Source organism: Netta rufina, assembly GCF_964035555.1.
Source record: "Netta rufina genome assembly, chromosome: 18".
NCBI classification, from domain to species: Eukaryota; Metazoa; Chordata; class Aves; order Anseriformes; family Anatidae; genus Netta; species Netta rufina.
This window is the reverse complement of record NC_140142.1, coordinates 1,414,208-1,433,368: the sequence shown is the minus strand read 5'-3', so window position 1 is coordinate 1,433,368 and position 19,161 is coordinate 1,414,208. Positions and strand designations below refer to the sequence as shown.

Sequence of the window (19,161 nt, the reverse complement as noted above, 5' to 3'; positions counted from 1 at the left end):
GCAGCGCCAGCAGCCGGGGACAAAGACCCCCAGCGAGACTTTGCAGCCGCTGGGGGCCAGGGCCAAGGCGCTGGGGCCAGCGTGCCAGCTGGCCTGTGTGCAGCCGCAGCCCACCTCCAGCAGCCCCAGCAGCATGCCCAGCGCCCCGCCGACAGTGCCAGGCTCCAGCGCTGTGCCCGCTGCCCCCCGGCCCCCAGCTGGCGGCAAGGAAAAGGAGGTGCCAGCACCACCAGGCAGCACAGCATGAACAGGGGATGCTGCCATAGAGCTGGCGCCCAGAGAGCTGGGCCTGCCAGCCACGGGGGGCCAAGCGCAGCGTCCAGCTCTGCCCATGCAGCCGCGCACGCTGCAGCGTCCGGCGCAGCCCCGCGTGGACTACGTGCCCTGCGTGGGGCCTTGGGCGGGCCGCGACGCAGCGCCCACGCCGCTGGAGGAGCAGGAGGAGTCGGTGCCCATCACGCCGCAGCAGCGTCCCGAGCGGGAGCGCCTGAAGAAGCTGGCCCAGGAGGAGCGGCAGCGGGCGGCCCACCAGACCAAGATCGGCCCCGTGCAATTCTTCGTGCAGCGGCAGAAGGACCACGCCATAGCCTACTATTACGGCTACCCGTGACCGACCTCGGGCTTCTCCTCGACGGCCCCTGCAGCACCCAGGCAGGCACAGAGACCTCTGCAGGCACCTGCTCCAGCTTCAGCCACGCTCCTCAGCCCTTGCCCCTCTCGCTTGCCCTCTCCCCTCTCTCGTGCTGGAGCTAGGGGATGGGCTTGCCACTCTCAGGGATGGGCAACAGCGCCAATGGCAAATGCGCGCGCGCCTCACCCAGGAAGGTGGCAATGGCAAGCTGGGGAGATGCTGGCAGCAGCTGGGCTGGGAAAGCTTGGCCATGGCAACTGCTGCTTGGGACACCAAAGGGCTGAGAGACAAGACTTGGTTCTTCTTTCGGGGCATTGCTCTTCTTTCCTGCCTTCTGGATTAAATTCCTCTCCTTAGGTGGTCACTCAGCAAGGCCTCTGCCTGCAGCTCTTCTTGCACTGGCATGCCAAGGGGATAAGAACTGGGAGGTCTTTGGGATAGCAAATGATCAGTGGGATGGGAAGTGATGATGGGGATAGCAATTCACTGGAATGGGAAAAATGGGTTTTATTTGTATTAAATTTAAATTTTTTAATTTTCATTTAATTTATTGGTTTTCTTATTTATTTAATTAAATCCACTTTATTGACTGTGTTGTACAGTATGGCATTGTTTTATTATTATAAAATTATAAGTATTTAATAGTATTAAATATTTTTATATATTAATATAAATTATAAATATCTTTATTTATTATTTTCTTGGTTTTTATTCCTTTTCTACCCTATTAAACTCTCTTTATCACAACGCACTGGTTTGGACTTTATTTTTCCTTCCGAGTCATTCTGGATTCACTCCGGATGGGGGGACACTAGCGAACGCCTGTGTGCTTCAGATCCAAGGTCACCTTTGCCCTCAACTCAAGATACATATTTGCATCTGTTGTTGTGAAACAAAATTAACAACAGGAACAATAAAGTTACCTACTTGCTAGCAGCAGCTCTACATTTGCTGGGGTCTGCTCTGTGCATTTTGAAGACCATTCCATGCTCTTCAGCCCCTCCAGGAGGAAATGTATGGTTCTAGGAAAATGCGTCTTGACCTAATGCAAAGCTGTGACGCAGCCTGCAGCCCCTGCAAGCCCTGGCATTTTACCTGCAGCCCCTCCAACAACTCTGATGTTCCCTGCATCGACTTCAACCACTGCGGCAGGACCTGAGGCCCCTCAAAGCATTGTCACTCACCCTGCAGCCCCTCGAGCCCCTGGCATGTTCCCTGCAGCCCCTCCAGCCCCTGGCATGTTCCCTGCAGCCACTCCAAGCCTGGCACAGGCCCTGAGAGCTGGCTCCGGGGACGACCCTGTTGCTGTCTCAGGCGCCAATACACACAAGGGGAAGGAATGCATGCAGAAGTCATCTCGTTTCGGCAGGGCAGAAAGTCCTCCCAAGAAGGGGAAGGAGCAAGAGGAAGGCGAGGCAGCCTACCCCAAGGTAGGGCCATCCCAGGGCACAGGAGGCTGTTGGAAAGGAGAGCAGAGAGAAAAGCAGCTGGAAGCAGGTGATCCCCATCCCTGGGCGAGCTGCGAGCCATGGGACAAGATTGCAGCTGTCCTCCGGGCGAGCACATTGTCAGCTGGCTGCTGCGCTGCTGGGATAGCAGCTGCGGGAGCCTGGCAGCAGAGGGCAGGGAAGCCAAGCAGCTGGGATCCTTCTCTGGGGAAGGGGGCACTGAGAAAGCGCTTGCAAACGGGGCACAAGCCCTCAGCCTCTGGAGGCGGCGCCTGTCAGGCGTGAAGGAAAGGGATCCCTTCTGGGAAGATGCTGTGGGCTTGCTGAGGCTCGAAGAACAGACGGTGCTGGCTGCTACCAGCGTGCTGCAGCAGCGGCAAGACAGAGCCGTGGTGGTTTTCCTCAGCTGGGCAGCTGAGCTCCAGCACAAGCGCTCTCTCCCTGCCCCTCCTCCAATGCCAAGGGGAGAAAAGAGGCTGGCAAGGGCTCAAGGGCTGCCAGAAGGACAGGGAGATCACTCCACAAGGAGCGTCACGGGCAAAGCAGGCTCAGCACAGCCTGTTCCAGTCCAGCCCGGGGCCTGCTCCTGCGGGGGCTCTCCACAGGCCGCGGCCTCCTCCAGGCCACAGCCACCTGCTCCACCGGGTGCTCCTCCACCCACATGGGGGCTGCAGCGTGGAGATCTGCTCCACGGGGGACCCATGGGCTGCAGGGGGACAGCCTGCTCCACCAGGGGCCTCTCCCTGCACAGGCCGCAGGGGAACTGCTGCTGTGAGCCTGGAGCACCTCCTGCCTCCTGCTGCACGGACCTTGGGGGCTGCACAGAGCTTTCTCACTCCTCCCTGAGCCAGACGCTGCTGGGCAGCAGCTTTTGTTCCCTTTCTTAGATGGGCTCTCCCCCAGGCGCAAACATCATCCTTTTGCTCTGCGTTCTGGGCAGCAGCGGGTGGGTCCCTCCTGGAAGGAGCCTCCTGGCAGCGGCCCTGAGCTCCCATGGGGCAGCTGCTGCATTCTCCTCACAGAGGACACCCCTGCAGCCCCCCGCTCCCACAGCCTGGCCACGCAAACCCAAGCCAAGACACTGAGCGAGCCTCCCTGATTGCCAGCCAGCAGCTGGCTCAGCCTGGGGCCCCAGGCCAGTGCCCACAAGACTCTCCTGGGCCTTGAAAAGCAAGCCTTGTGGGGACGGAGCACCCGCAAAGAACAGACTCACACAACAGGACTCCTTGCCAAGACCGCCTCACAGACACCTGGGCCTTGAGCGGGTAGCTCACCTTGAGCGAGCTCATTTCCTTCCCAGTAGCTGAAATGTGCCCTTTCGGGGGCATTTGGGGGCTACAGCGTGCTGCTGAGAGGGATGTTGGAGCTCCTGCAGGGCAGTGCTTCCACTAAGGCAAGGCCTTTTCTGCATCTTCTACTGCCCTGCAAGCGAGGATGCTTGGGGCACACAAGAAGCTGGCAGGGGACACAGCTGCAGGGATTGCAGGGATTCCTAAAGTCATAGCCAAATACAAGAAAGACAGGAGGACGTGATGCTTTTGATAGAAAGGAGCTGGGTTTTGGGTCAAAATCCATCCCTTTTTCTATCCCGGAGACCCCCAAGGGCGTAGGACAGCAGCACTGCAGGGCAGCAAGAGATGCTGTGCATTTCTCTCTTCCCCCTGAGACAGCCACTGGGTGACGATGGTACCAAGTGTCTGGAAAGAGACCTTGCTTTCTCAGGCCCAGGTGTCCAGCTGCACACCAAGGCCGTCCCTGGCTTCCAGGCGCAGTTGCCAGGCCCAAGGCCGAGCTCCCCTGCGAACCCCCAGCCCAGCAGACCTTGCTCCTGGCATTGTGGAGCAGCCATTTCACGGCAGCCTTTTCTCCTGGCAGTCAGCTTAGCGCCGAAAGCTCTGTCACCGGGACAGCCGAGAGCCGTGGTAGCTCAGCAGAGAGTCACTGTCAGCCTTGGAGCTCACAAAGGTGGGTGGCCACAAGTGCCCTGAGCGTCCAGCTCGCAATGAGGACTGCTGTGGCACTCAAATTGTCACCTGTTTGCTGCGATGCTGGGATACCTGCTCTGGTAGCCTGGCATCAGAGGCCAGGGAAGCCAAGCAGCTGGGATCCTTCTCTGAGGCAGGGGACACTGAGAGTGGAAATGGAAATGGGGCACAAGCCCTCCGCCTCTCAAAGGAACCCCTCAGATGTTTAGGTATAGTAAACTTATGTATATCTGTGTGACTCTAGACCACAACATGTTAGTGTTCTGGTTTGTCCACTGCTTTGTTGTGGGGGCTTTGAGTTGGCCTCTACTCTTTAGGTGAATGCTGACTTCATATCTATGGTGCACTTTATTCTTAAAATGGGAAGTTTCTACCAATTTCCTGTCCAAAGTTCCTCATAAGCCAACTGCAATCATCATTTCAGAGGTATCTCCCAACTTACACATTTCCTAATTCTCCTTGATATTTACTCAAGAAATGCATTTTCACAGAGACATCATATTTTTCTCTCAGCTGGCATCTGGCTGAGCAGAATGATGTCCTTTAATTCCCTTCCACACAATAGGCAACTTGTTCCTTCTGTCTTGTGAACACTTCCTCCTAAGTTCAATAAGAATACAAGTGGCAGAATTTTGCCTCATGTCTTAAATGTGTGGCAGGGCTGCCCTGTCAGGTATATTTATACTGGAGAAAAAAAAAAAAAAAAAAAGAATAGCCATACATACCATATAACCACTTAACTTTTTCAGTTCTTCTGTTAACAGTGCATGAACATGGGGTTTTGTTGTTTTATTGTTTGTTTTAAACTCCTGAATAGCAAACATGACAAAAAAAAAAAAAAAAAAAAAAAAAAAAAAAAAAAACACCCTTTGTTGAGAATCTCTGAGCCTGGCTCTGCTTTGTATTATCAAATGTCACTTCACCTGAACCATTTCAATCACAAGGGATATCCTTCTGTCAGGCTCAGTAGTACTTCCCAACTTTATGTCACCTGGAAATCTCAAAGCTCATATGTAATTTTTAGTCTTCGGCCACCACGTCCATACTGAACATACCTAAATTTGAAGTCATCTCTGCTCTGAATAGGAGGTTGGGTTTTCAGAGCTCCCTTCCAGCCTACATTTCTCCATGAGTCTTTGCCTCCTTAGCAGCTGCAGTTTCAGAACTGTCTCTGAGAATCACTACAGGTAACCTCTCCTTTGCTGCTAATTCCCTCTTTGAACAGTGTGAACAATTGCAAACTCCCTTGATTCACTTGCAGCCCCAAAGCCCAAATCCATAGCTAAGGTATCAGAAGCTCACAGAAAGTGAAATAGATGTAGTTCATCCCCTGTGTAGGGGAGCACTGGTCCTACAAAGGCAAGCTACTAAATTCTCTGGAAACAAATTAGCTTTAATAAATTATCTTGTAAATTCCACATTACCCGCTACTTCCCTAGTCTTATCTCTTCTTGCTACAAAACTTTGCCCAGCGTTGATGTCAAACTAACAGGCCTGTACTTGTCTGGATCACTCTTTACATTCTCCTGGACAGAAGTATATTTGTTACTCTCCCATTCTGGGGACTAGCCCTGATTTGCACAATTGTGATGTATTTTTCCTACTTGAGTTGTTGTTCTGTGTGCCAATGCTGTTAATAGGCTAGGTAGATATCAGCTTGTCATTTTTCACTTGAATCACTGTAGATTTTTATTTCACCTCAGATGATGTTGTGCCTAGTGCCCTACCCTCATTTGCAATGGGAATCCTGTCACTGCCCTTAATATCACATTGTTGTTGCTGTTAGATGCAGGAAATAAGATTTGCAGCATTTGAGACATCATTAACTTTTGATCTATTTTTGCCTCGAGTATGCAACTGTCCTAATTTGTTCTCTTTGTTCCCCCTGGCTTCTGTGGCTTAAGTATCATTTACTATTATTGTTTAATTTCCTATGTGAAGGAGGTTTTGGGTCATTCGTACTTTATTTTTGCAGTTTTTAACCTCTGAAATGTACCTTTTCTCATTGCTTTTTTCCCATCTAAATTTTGAATGTTAACTCTGCCTTCTCTGCACTCCAGTCCCAGAGATGCTTAGTCAGACTCAATTATTCATTTCCTTAGATTTCAAAGTTTGTATTTGTAAGCCTCAAAAATTTCATTCTAAGCCTGGTTTTGTTTTATGTTTTGTTTTATCAGTTTTATGGTATGATAAGCTTTTGCTTCCACTGAAGGGTAGAAGTCATTATGAATAGTGCCAACAAAACAGAAACATAACAATGAAAATGATATTTGAATTCAGAATAGGTATTTAAAAAGTTCACCTTCTCCAGCACAAATGGGGAAAGTAAAATAAATAAATAAATAAATAGAGCAGTCCTAAATCATCAAAACTGGCCAAATAATTAGAAGAAGCACTATTTTTCCAAGGCTGCAATGTTTTCCATTCATCTCACTGGGCCAGCAGAGCACTAGAGAGCTGGATGCACTGAACTCCTGGCTGATACCCTAAATGACCTGCAGGAAGATCTTCTTATCTCTGTCCCCCCGTTTCTCCTTTCAATCTCTGTTTTGTCTGTTTGTATCACTAGCTATCAAAGCGCTACTGAGATATGCACGTGCAGCACCCAGCACAACCTTGTTTCAGGCTCCAGTGGGACCTTTAGGCATTACCATCCTATAAACAAGTCACAGTGATAGTGAGTGTAATTACAGTCGTCAAACTATTCCAGCTCCACATCATTAGCCATGCCCTGAGCTAAATAACATTTTAATCAGTTTGATATGTCATCTGTGGCTTTCTTCACTGTCACTTGCAATCCAGCAAACTCCTTCCTTCATGTTTCTAGATTAGACAGAGGGTTCTTAACTGCAGACATCCACTTCCCTGTTCAGGAAGCAGTGAGACCTTTCATCTTCACCCAGAATTAAGATGATATCCAAGCATCATGAGACACAGCGCGTATGTCTCCCAGGCCCATCCCATAAGAGCAGGACATTTACCTCACATGAGAAGAAGACTTAATGCAGAGGCAAAGCAAGATACTCGGTGTCAAAGCCATGTCTGGATGATCATTAAAGACAGATCAAAATTACCCAGTACAGGAGGAAAATCTATCATTCGAAGAAGATTATGGTCTCTGATTATTAGTTTCAAAATTAGTTTTTTCTTTGGATTTCCTCTGAACTTAAACTTAGTTTGGAATGCCTTTGGTTTTGAATAGTTCTGAAATTGTATTACTTCTCCTAAGTAAGTTGATAGTCTGTTCTATTTACGTGAAGTTCAAATAATATAGTGAAGGATCTGCCATCAGTTTTACTGTGTGCCAGGCTGAGAGCCTTCCTGTACTTAAAGGCAACCTATAGGAAAGCTGGGGAGGGGGTCTTTATGAGGGCCTGGAGTGACAGGACATGGAGTAATAGCTTTACACTGAAAAGTTAGATTTCTGATATATGTTAGGAAGAAATTCTTTACTGATAGTACTTCACATCCAGGCACTCCAGCCCCTGGCATGTTCCCTGCAGCCCCTCCAAGCCTGGCACAGGCCCTACAGCTGGCTCCGGGGACGACCCCGTTGCTGTCTCAGGCACCAATACACACAAGGGGAAGGAATGCATGCAGAAGTCATCTCGTTTCGGCAGGGCAGAAAGTCCTCCCAAGAAGGGGAAGGAGCAAGAGGAAGGCGAGGCAGCCAACCTCAAGGTAGGGCCATCCCAGGGCACAGGAGGCTGTTGGAAAGGAGAGCAGAGAGAAAAGCAGCTGGAAGCAGGTGATCCCCATCCCTGGGCGACCTGCGAGCCATGGGACAAGATTGCAGCTGTCCTCCAGGCGAGCACATTGTCAGCTGGCTGCTGCGCTGCTGGGATAGCAGCTGCGGGAGCCTGGCAGCAGAGGGCAGGGAAGCCAAGCAGCTGGGATCCTTCTCTGGGGAAGGGGGCACTGAGAAAGCGCTTGCAAACGGGGCACAAGCCCTCAGCCTCTAGAGGCGGCGCCTGTCAGGCGTGAAGGAAAGGGATCCCTTCTGGGAAGATGCTGTGGGCTTGCTGAGGCTCGAAGAACAGACGGTGCTGGCTGCTACCAGCGTGCTGCAGCAGCGGCAAGACAGAGCCGTGGTGGTTTTCCTCAGCTGGGCAGCTGAGCTCCAGCACAAGCGCTCTCTCCCTGCCCCTCCTCCAACGCCAAGGGGAGAAAAGAGGCTGGCAAGGGCTCAAGGGCTGCCAGAAGGACAGGGAGATCACTCCACAAGGAGCGTCACGGGCAAAGCAGGCTCAGCACAGCCTGTTCCAGTCCAGCCCGGGGCCTGCTCCTGCGGGGGCTCTCCACAGGCCGCGGCCTCCTCCAGGCCACAGCCACCTGCTCCACCGGGGGCTCCTCCAGCCACAGGGGGGCTGCAGCGTGGAGATCTGCTCCACGGGGGACCCATGGGCTGCAGGGGGACAGCCTGCTCCACCAGGGGCCTCTCCCTGCACAGGCCGCAGGGGAACTGCTGCTGTGAGCCTGGAGCACCTCCTGCCTCCTGCTGCACGGACCTTGGGGGCTGCACAGAGCTTTCTCACTCCTCCCTGAGCCAGACGCTGCTGGGCAGCAGCTTTTGTTCCCTTTCTTAGATGCAAGACACCTTCTTAAATTCAGTCCAGCCAAGTAGGAAAAGTAAATGTGGACAGCTGTATCTTGGCAAAGAAGATAGTAGGGAGCAAGGAGGTTCAGCAGTCAAGATGGAAGGTGATGCCATGAGGCTTACAGGCTAGTAATGTTCTAGTGAAACCCAGCCTGAAGAAGAAGAAACCTGCCTGACTACTTGATGTGAATAACAGACTCTGTTCAGCTCTTTCCTAACATAGAAATGGTGCTGACTGCTTCTTCAGAGTAACAGAAGTTCGTGATACTACTGAAATAGTTGTGGTTCAGATGTAGATCTGATTTCTCCTAAGCACACTGAATTCACAACTGTTGATCCTCCAGAGGAGGCTTTGCAATTGAACACCTGGAGAATAGGTAAATTTCCCGCTGTTGTTCTCCTCTCCTCTTGTTTTGTTTTGTTTTGTTTTGTTCCTAGTAGCATAGGCTTAAGACTCTGAAGAAACAGGCTGCTTTTTTTCATTTCCAGCACTGGCTGTTCCTCCTGAGCCCCGCCTTCTATTTTTGCAGTCATAGGATATGTGAATGTAAATTCGTGGAGAGAGGTAGAAAACTCTTTCAACTGGTGTTTTTTCGGCTATGTGGGGAGAACAAATAGAGTGGCTTTGAATATTCTGGCTCTTATTCAGAGCAGCAGGTGGAGGGAGACAGATGCGTTTGCTTTTTTAGTGCAATGGCTTCAGAAGCAAGAGGGGAAAAAGCACTTTCTCTGGGAGCTGAAGAAGGTGTCCTAATCACAGGAGAGGTTTCTAAATGGCATATCTTTGCGAGGGTTCCTGTAGTCCAGAGGTTTTTGTTTGTTTGTTTGACGTTGGAAGGTTTTACTCTTAATATTCACGTCCTTCAGCAGAAGTGAGAAATGTGATTTTATTTTGTGCAGTGTCGTGGACCCTCCGAAATCTCCTGGGAATGATGAATACCTCGCATCGTACCAATGTGATGACGGTGGAGACAAGGAGAAAGCAAGAAGATCAAAAGAACGTGACCTCATTTCAAAAGAAACCGTTTTGTACGGCAAAGAGTCTTGTGAGCCTGGTGAGAAATTGCGGCATACTTCCTCTCTCAAGTCTGACACTGAATGTAGCTCTAAAAACCTTTCCTCCTCAGCTGTTACAGAGAGATGCCAAGATACAAAGGACAAGACTAAAACCACTGAGAAAGAGCATTACCAAAGCAAGAGGGAACATGCTCCTAGTGAAGAGGAGAGTCAAAAAGCAGGTCCTTCCAGCAAGAGAAGGATAAAGTTGAATACAAAGAATACAAACTTGAGCTCCTGATTGGCTTCATGCTGAACTCTGTGCTGTTCTTGTCCTAATCTTGGTCTCTCCATAGATAATATGGTTTAAATCCAAATAGAATCGTGCGATGAGGAAGATCTCACTGCAACAAATTCAACATCTAAAATCAAAGTTGACATTTTCCGTGATTTTCTTCCTGAGCAGAAGATTGCAGTACTCCTTTTATATTAACGTAGAGATTATTTCAAACTGTCTTGAAGTGCTTGATGACTTAACAGTCTGCAGATTTATTATCAAATCAAAAAAACCCCGACTTGGTAGACTATTTTTTTCCCAGTCTTGAATGACCACTAGGAAGAAGGTTATTCCGGCATCAAGAAAGTCATGTGGAATGTAACAAAATTTACTGAACCAGTAAGTAAAACTTATATTTTTCTATTAGTTCCATTGTTTCAACTCTTCAGACACTTATGGATGGCATAGATAACAGAGGGGAGATCGTGGTAATCGGAGCTACCAACAGACTGGATTCTATAGATCCTGCTTTACGAAGACCAGGACGCTTTGGCAGACAGTTCCTCTTCAACTTGCCAAATAAAGAGGTGAGAACTTAAATTCAACGTTAGTGGTACCATGGCAAAGTCCAACTTTATAGGAAAAAAAAATAATTGACAACTTGAACAAAAGAGTGATACGTGGAGACACTGCGTTGTTCCATGGAGGGCAAATCTGGTACTGGATATATATGGTCGGGATGATACCACCAAGTAGTTAGTTCTATAATCAAACCTTTCATTCCCAAAGTTGTACCTGTTTGCTTAATTATTTAGTCCACTTGGGTGTTTTCATCATGAAGTTGTGTTTTTGGTCTCAATCCTTCACTTATGAATGAATAGGGGACGTGTTTGCATTTGATTGTGCCCCTGCTCAGTGGTAGTAGTTTGAGTCATAATTCTTTTCTTCTTTATAGTAATTGTAGCAATTGGAAGCATTGTGCCAGAAGTGCTTTCTGTGAATTTACTGACTGGAAAGCAAATGTGATGAAGTAATGAGACTGTTCCAATGAAAGCTTGCTAAGCTTTAGAGAAGTTTTTTGGACAGCAAAGAAATGTTTCTGGATAAATTTTTCATTGCAGTATTTTCCTCTGGGTCCTTAGGTCTCGTAGTTTGGAAACTTGTTATTGAAGCTATAAATGCCTTTTCTTTCACTGTAGGTTCCTAGAAAAAGTTCAGTATAACAAATAAGAAATATTCAATTTCCTGGTTGACAATGCAGAGTGTATATTAAATAACTGTAAAATACTTGAAAGTTGAGCAAGTAAGAAAAGTGTATTAGTAGATGAGGGGTTTTGAGGGAGGACTGTTTTGTTTTTTTGTTGTTTGTTTGTTTGCCTTTTGGTTTGTTTGTTTCTTGCTGGTATTTTTAAGGAAAACTTGGGACAAGCTAAAATGCAATGATTTTGCCTCCAGGCTAGAAAAGAAATTTTCAAGATTCATACTCGTGACTGGACCCCTCAGCCACCGGACATGTTGCTTGATGAACTAGCTGAGAAATGCATTGGTAAGACTGAAACAGAAACGGATTCTTGCTTGTGACCAAGTTGTAAAGAACCTTAGCTTGTACCAGGCAGTACCCATGCTCTTGTGCCTTGTTGCACAACTAGTCAACGAGGCAGCTGGCACGCCTTCATAGCAATCTGAGTGAGATGCTTTCATCTATTTACTCTTTGTTGTCGTTCCTCTTGTTGTCTGAGAACATTAAATGGTTCTGGGGCATCTTCCTCAAGAGTATAGTTTTTGATGAGGAGTCTGCTTCAGCTGCATAAGCGCAGGATATCAGGCAGTGAGCAACATGAAACATCCTTGCAGAGCGGTAGCACTTTGAATTCCCTGTTAAGCTGTTTGGTTTTGGCATTACAAATTCCTTAAATGTTGCATGTTGTAAACCTGGGCCTTGACTGATGTAACGTTTGAATTTTGTTTGTTAGGAGACTGTGGTGCAGATATCAAATCCCTCTGTACTGAAGCTGCGCTGTGCTCTCTACGCCGATGCTATCCTCAGATTTATGCAAGTAGGGAGAAGTTGCTACTAGACGTTAATTCTATTAAAATAAAAGCAAAGGACTTTTTCATGGCTATGAAGAAGGTTGTTCCAGCTTCAAACCGGATCAAGGCTTCACCCGTACAAGCACTATCACCCATTTTCAAGCCACTTTTTCAAAGATCAGTAGAGAATATTTTACAAGTTGTGCAGAAGATCTTCCCGCATGCACAGCTTGCACTAAAGGAGGACCGACAGCAAGGTATAACCACAGCATCCACTTCTTTATAATTCTGCTAAAGCAAAAACTTGTGGTTTGTGCAATCAACTTAAACCTTTCAGACGTAATGGTGGTAGAATTTTATTATTTGCATGTGCATGTCTTTCTTTTGGGCAAGTCTGGAATACAACACATAGGTTTTATTGTGGATTCGAAACTGAAATGCCAAATGGAAGTTCTGAATGACTCAATACACAGTAAAGGACGATGCGTTCTCTACTGAAGCATCCTGCTTCTGACGGCAGCTAAGATAATTAGCATTTGTAGAGGTTGACTTGAGGTTTGAAGTATAAGGCACCTATTTTTCTTTAAAAAATCAAAACTCAGATCTTTGGAGGGGAAGCATTTCTAGGTCAATGTTTCTAATTCCTTTCTGAAGAATGTCAGGACCAGGATACAAGTATACCTGGTCTAAGCTAAATATTGTTTTAGCTATCGTCATTTTTAACCAGTCTCCTAATTTAAATGTTTGTGGATCGTACTATACACGTGAGATCAATTAGCATTGATACTTACTAGATGAATGGAATTCTGTGGCCATCACATCCTTTATCCCCGTGCTTTCATTGTGGGAACCTCCTCCAGAAAGAAATGGTCTTGTTTGTTTTTGTTTTTTTTTTTTTATCTATTTAGCAACTGCAGAAATTGTTCGTAATCTCCTTTATTCTAAGGGGGAGAAAAAAATCACCAAGAGTAGCGTACCTTATACGTACACATCAGTGGGACTTAGTACAGCTTTGTAGGGCCTTGTGCCATCTCCTTAGATCTGTGGTGGGCTGAACTCTAGGAAATAGCTTTCAGTGTGTGCTCTCAAATGAAGAAAGGGTTTTGGCACTGATTTAGAAGCTGTATTAATGGAAGAGAAAGAGACAAAGGCTATTCAGGAAAGTTAACAAACCTCTTTTGCCTTTCAGAGCATTTCAATCCTATTTTGCAAGATGATATGTTTGACAGTGATGACGATGCATCCTTGGTTTCTGGAGATGAATTAAAAGATGGAATGCCTGACAGACCAGAGAAAAAACGCCTCTGTTTCAGCAGGTAAAGAAAGATAGATCCCTGTTACGTTTAAATTCTCAGGTCTGCTGAGTCTTTGTAAACAGTTCCAGCTGTTGAAAGTGCGAGGGGTGGTAGACGAAGGGGCAACATCAAGTTTGTGTGTTGAAGGGGTGCTTGGTATTCACAAGAAGAAAGGGTGGAGGGACTAAAGTTGTAATGAAGTTGCTCTGAATGACCAAATTGAAAAGCCCAGGCTTCTCTTCGTAAGCCAAAGTGATCCGTAGACTACCAGAACACATTGACTTAATCCATGGCATTCTTTGAAAGACTCAAGACCACATAAATGTGCTGTCTGTCCTTTTAGCTAAAAATACCCCAACTTTATGGGTTTGTGTTGCCACCTTTTGCCCTTCTGTTTTCCAGGATTGTTAAACCAGTAGTGAATTATGTAGCAGAAAGAAAACTGAGAAAGGGCTTGTTAAAACACCTTGAGAAAAAATTGAATGGTGTCTTTATTTGTTAAGCCACCAAGTTGTGTTAATCTTGTGATATTTTAGTATGGAAGTCATGCAAGCCCACAATTGGAAAGTTAGATCATGTTGTCACAGCTGGATCAGTTATTTTTCTCAGTTTCTATTGCTGTGCTGTCCAGAAGATTTTCTGTCCTCTAGAGCAAGGCTAAGTCTCTAGCATCTTTGATTTAAGCCAGCAGAGGTACAGCCTGATTGTAGTGGGGAAACAAATGCTCCTCACCAATTTATTTCCTAGTAGTAAAGCAAGATTGCAGGGATATTAATTTGCAGTCTTGGTTTAGTAAAGAATAGGAAACACAAGGGAAGAAGATGAAACAAAGGGAAGAAGGTGAAACAATTGGAATGACTGAATAACTTAACTGGAAATCTTACATGTATTTAATGTACCGCTGCCATTTGGATTATTTGGGGAGGGAAAAGAAAGTCTATAGGAAAATTACTTGGAACATCTGTGTGTCTATTCAGCACCTCATTTATAAGCTTGTTTTCTTAACTCTTGTTCTAGGAGTGCTTTCTGTGAACCAACATCATGCCAGCCCCGTCTGCTAATAGTAGGAAAAGAAGGGTACGGCCAGGTTTCTTACGTGGCACCCGTGGTGTTGCACGCTTTGGAGAAGTTTCCTGTTCACACCCTGGACCTTTCTGTTCTGCTTACAAACGTTGCACCGCCAGAAGAAATCTGCGGACAGGTACCTTTTTTCTTTTTCTTCTCATCGGATTCACTGACTGTATGTAAAGGATCAATCGAGTTGCAAGTAAGGTGAGCAAAATTAATTGGTAATGGAGGTGGCCTTGTTTTAATGTGCCCGGATGTTTGCTTCTGTCTGAAAATCCCCTTTTCTTTTAGACAGCACCACAAACAATCTGGATGTTGTACATGTCGACATTTTCCATACCCAGTTTTACAGTGAGGCTGTTGCTAGCAGCTCAGGAAGCTGGGCGGTGTTGCTAATAAACATCTCTTTGTGGAAAGAAATGCTGCTCATGTCACTGGGATCCAGAAAGTAGTTCTCATTGCCTCCTAAGACTGTGTGCTCCCAGTAGATGGCTCTGTATCAGACTGCATGTCGGCTACTTTTTGTAGCCTTCTTCTAAATTATATTAGTAAGGCAACCAAGGTTTGGGGCTTCTGTTTGTTTTGTTTTCACATGGACATACACAACTTGTGCTGTTGCAGTATGTGCAATAAAAGCATTAACATTCAGAAAACACTTCATTTGCACGGTGATGTGGTTTTAACTAGAAAAAATGAACAGATTTGGTGTTTTTACTTTTAGGCAGGAAATCCATTTTCTTGTTTGGCATCACTACCTTAAAATATTTTTACCTTTAGTGGAAACGTTTGAGAGCCATACAAGTAAGGACAGACATGTTACACGACTGAATACTGATGTGTCCCTTAAGAGGGACTTTTCCTTTCTTTGTTATGCGATGATTGTGGCTGTGGCCATATAGCTACGGTGTCTAGCCACTGCCTGAATATATCCTTCCCATCTTCTGACTAGAGTTCTCCGAATACTGATAATCTGAAAGGGTGCACAGAGAAATTCCTTATGTGAAAGGATGCTTGCCACTCTGTTCACGCAGTTTCATTTCATGGGGCAGTCAGATGGCTATGTAGCTATGTATTAAGAGGTTATTGTACGTGTTTTAGTTTTCTTACCCAAGCTTTCCTTTTCACTAGCTGATCCGAAATGCTCAGAAGACAGCACCAAGCACAATTTATGTCCCAGATATCCATTTATGGTGGGACAACGCTGGACCTACCTTGAAACTTACTTTTCTAACTCTACTACGTAACATTCCAGCATTTTCGCCAGTTTTGCTGCTTGCTCCATCTGATGTACGTCACTCAGATCTCCCAGAAGAGGTATTTGTCAATACTTTCCTTACTATTTCTTCAGTGTCTTGTAATTTATGAATGCTTTCAGCATCAAAATGCTGGGCTTTCTTAAATGCATGCTGTTATTACTCAGGCACCCTAACAAATCACTTAAAATTTGCTTAGAGAAAAAGATACTGTGAAAGCATCTGCTTAAGGTTTTTTCTGAGTCAAGCAAGTGACTTTCACCCCCCTTCTCACACATGCAAATAATAAATTAATACAATAATTCTGGTGGCTACAAAGTGGTTCAGTCAAGAATATGCAGTGCTTGAAATGACAAGAGGATGTTTTTACTGAAGAGATTTCTTCTGACAGTCTGCCATTCCATGCTATGTTGGGTAAACTGCTAATAATGCAATTTAGTAGAGAATTGAAACACTTTGATTAAAAAAAAATAAGTAAATCAGTTTCTTTCTTCATATAGGCCAAAGCTTTCCAAGCTGGAAATCTGAGTTCCAATTTCTGCTAAAGTAACTTTGGAATCAAATTCTAGTTGTATTCCTAAATAAACTGTAGTAAAAGTAGGTGCAGAACTTCATTGACTTCTGAGAGTTTACATTAAGGGAAGGTGCCCAAAACAGGACCACGCTGTTCTCATTCTGATGATTTGGTCTCAGTCACTGGGGGAAGAGAACGGGTCTTACCTAGACGTGTTTATTATCAACTGCTTTGAAAGTGCTTGAGTTCCCACAGAAGTTTTTGTACAGGCTGTAAATTCCTTCTAAAATAAGTAGTGAAATTCCTCACCTACCTTTTAATACTAGAACTTGAAAATGGAGGAAGACGTAGAGGTACTAGCTACTTCAGACACCTTTTGGTAGAGAAATAAAAACTCAGCAAAAAGCCCTCACTTGTCTGCTGAAGCCTTTCTCTTCCCTCGATAGCCATAAAGGTTCTAAGTAAAGGATGCAGCAAGGCAAGTAAATACAAAGGAGGCGCTGTTGGATGTGGTGAAAGCCATTACTTTACCAGTGTAGCGTACAATCCCTTCAGCGAGCTTTAATTCTACAGGTGATTCTTAAAGGTGATATTTGAATTTGCCGTGCCAGCCTGTGAAAATGTAGCCTTTTAAGGCCAGGAAGATAACTTTTTTCAGTTTGTGTTCTTCAGGTTATTCTTAATTTGAAAAGGTACTCGTCTTTTTGGAATAGAAGATGAGTTTTTTGTGGCCTTATATCTGAAATTTCTCTCCTCCTTCTGCTTTAGATCCAAAAATTATTTAATAAGGAATTTGGAGAAGTGTGCAATATTGAGTTGCCTGGTAGGGCAGAGAGAGCATCTTTTTTTGAGGACCTAATTCTAAATGAAGTGGCTAAGCCTCCTGTAAAGAAAAGAGGTGAGGAGGATATAAGAAGTACATCTAAAACTTTCCTATCGAAGTTACTAGCTCTTTGGGCTTTGCTTTGGTGGTCATTTTCTGTCAGTAATTTGTCGTATGCTTGTATTTGAGTACTGTAAATTGGCTAATTCTTCCTGATGAATTGAAGTTGATTGGACATTGGAAGTCGTGCCTGTAGCACCACCAGCTGAGCCTCAGAAGCCACAAGAGGAAGAAGTAGGGATGCTGGAGGAGGAAGAGGAGGATACCTTGCGTGACCTTAGAATTTTCTTGAGGGACGTTACTCACAGACTTGCCACTGACAGACGTTTCAGGGAATTTGCAAAGCCCTTTGACCCACAGAAGGTAAAGTAGTGCTGATCTGTGTGTGTCTGTAACTTCTCAGTGTTCGTACTTCTCAGCGTTTTGGGGAAGGTTCAACTTTGTTTTTAGGGCTGCACTGTTAGGATTTTGCAAGAAGCAGAGGCAGTGCTTTTACTTCTGCTGACTCTCAAATGTGTCTTATGGGATTATTCGCTGAAAGCCCTGGTTTCATTCTAAAAAGCCAGTCCAAATGCCAACACAGTTTGCTCGTGAAAAAGCTTTGATATGTAGGCGTGTCACAGCACTGAAAAGCACAGAGATCTTTCCTTATAATTACAAACAGTATTTACAGGACTACTTGAGTGAAGTCTGAAGCCCTTTCTTGGACTGTCGGTTCCTGTGGGAACAGGAATGGGAGCAGCAGTTTGTAAAAATAAGTTTTGAGATCCTGTTCTCTGTTTCATCTGGAACTCCTCAATAGGAATCAACCATAAGTGCAGTGTGTTTTCTTTTTCCTCCAATTGGCTGCTTAGATGCCTTTTTCTCCTTAATTGATGAGATAAGCCTAAACTAGGGGCGTATATTTCAAAGACAGATGTAACTTGAATATACCTGCGGATCAGCAAAGTCGTCTTCATGTGGGCCTCCACTGGCTTTTCTTCCCCTTTTTTCCTAGGTTCTTGAGCTGTGAAAAATCTAGACAGATACATATGTCCTCATCTGAACTGGTCATTAGTCTCCTCTTCTGGTCTGAGGGAAGAAATGAGCACCTCAGGGCCCAGTTATCTCATTCTAAAGTAGATGCCTGCAATAGGTACTTCACAGGTGCAATTCATGCACCTTTTCCTCAATGTCGACAACAAAGAGAATGCCGGATGGCTTGCTCAGCTTTCACTGTTGTGATTTTCTGAAGCAAAGTGAAATGAATCTCCCACCCTCAGTGTTTCTTCTCTACCATGCACGTGCTTCTGACCTCCCTACTTCTTGTTGTCCTCTCGTGGCCGCGCTAATGAAAAATGAAAAAGCCCTTCCATTTTTGAGAAGCAAACTGGTAAATTTCAGCATCTTCTGATGCATCGCAAATGTTCAGAGTTTTTAGGAAGTCGTTTATTTAAAGTCTTCAGAATAATTTTGGTAGACAGTGTGCAAGGTTAAGAAAACCTCTGAATGCTTGTATTTGATCTGCAGGTACCTGACTATGCCACAAGGATTAAAGAGCCGATGGATCTTTCAACAGTTCTGACTCAAATTGACTCGCGCCAGTACCTCGCTGCCGGAGACTAGCTGAAGGACATCGATCTAATCTGTAACAATGCCTTAGAGTACTACCCGGATCAAAGATCTACAGGTGAGGATGTGCTTTTTAGCCCTAGTTTAAAAAATCTGTCGAACGTATAGATGGATAAATGCTGTGTGCGGACAATAGACTTCGGATGGATTAGATGATTTTGGACGTCCACAGAGTACATCTCTTACCACATTGTAAATATTTTATCATTTTGCTACTTGGGCATGGAATTGTGATATAAGTGTTCCCCAGGAACTTGTGTTTTTGTTTTAATTAACTTCGATGTTGTTATGCTGAAAATATTCACTGAGAGAACCTTTCGGAACCAAGCTATGAAGAAAGCAATTTTCTTCTGTGATCAAAACAGTTTCATTGGTTGGTAGACAACATTCAGTTAAAGTGTGTAAAATTTCAGATCGTCACAGCGCCTATGTTTTGCAAGACACTGCATATTCAATGGTGAGGAACGAAATGGATACAGAGTTTAGACGACTTTGTGAACAAATTAAAGAATCTCGTGAGAAAAGAGGTACGTGCTTTAACGCTAAGGATTTGAAGACTTGTCTCTGCATTT

At 45.4% G+C, this 19,161-nt stretch overlaps 1 protein-coding gene across 1 annotated transcript; it reads left to right on the top strand.

Annotated features, from left to right (window-relative positions):
• Positions 1-6,990: 6,990 nt before the first annotated feature.
• On the top strand, positions 6,991-18,583 carry LOC311216097 (ATPase family AAA domain-containing protein 2-like; the record flags this gene model as incomplete). Its single annotated transcript, XM_084297644.1, has 7 exons — positions 6,991-7,004; positions 10,362-10,521; positions 11,390-11,480; positions 11,908-12,222; positions 13,155-13,281; positions 14,278-14,347; positions 18,488-18,583. The coding sequence occupies 7 exons, from the start codon at positions 6,991-6,993 to the stop codon at positions 18,581-18,583; spliced, it is 873 nt and encodes a 290-aa protein (XP_084153770.1).
• Positions 18,584-19,161: the final 578 nt, after the last annotated feature.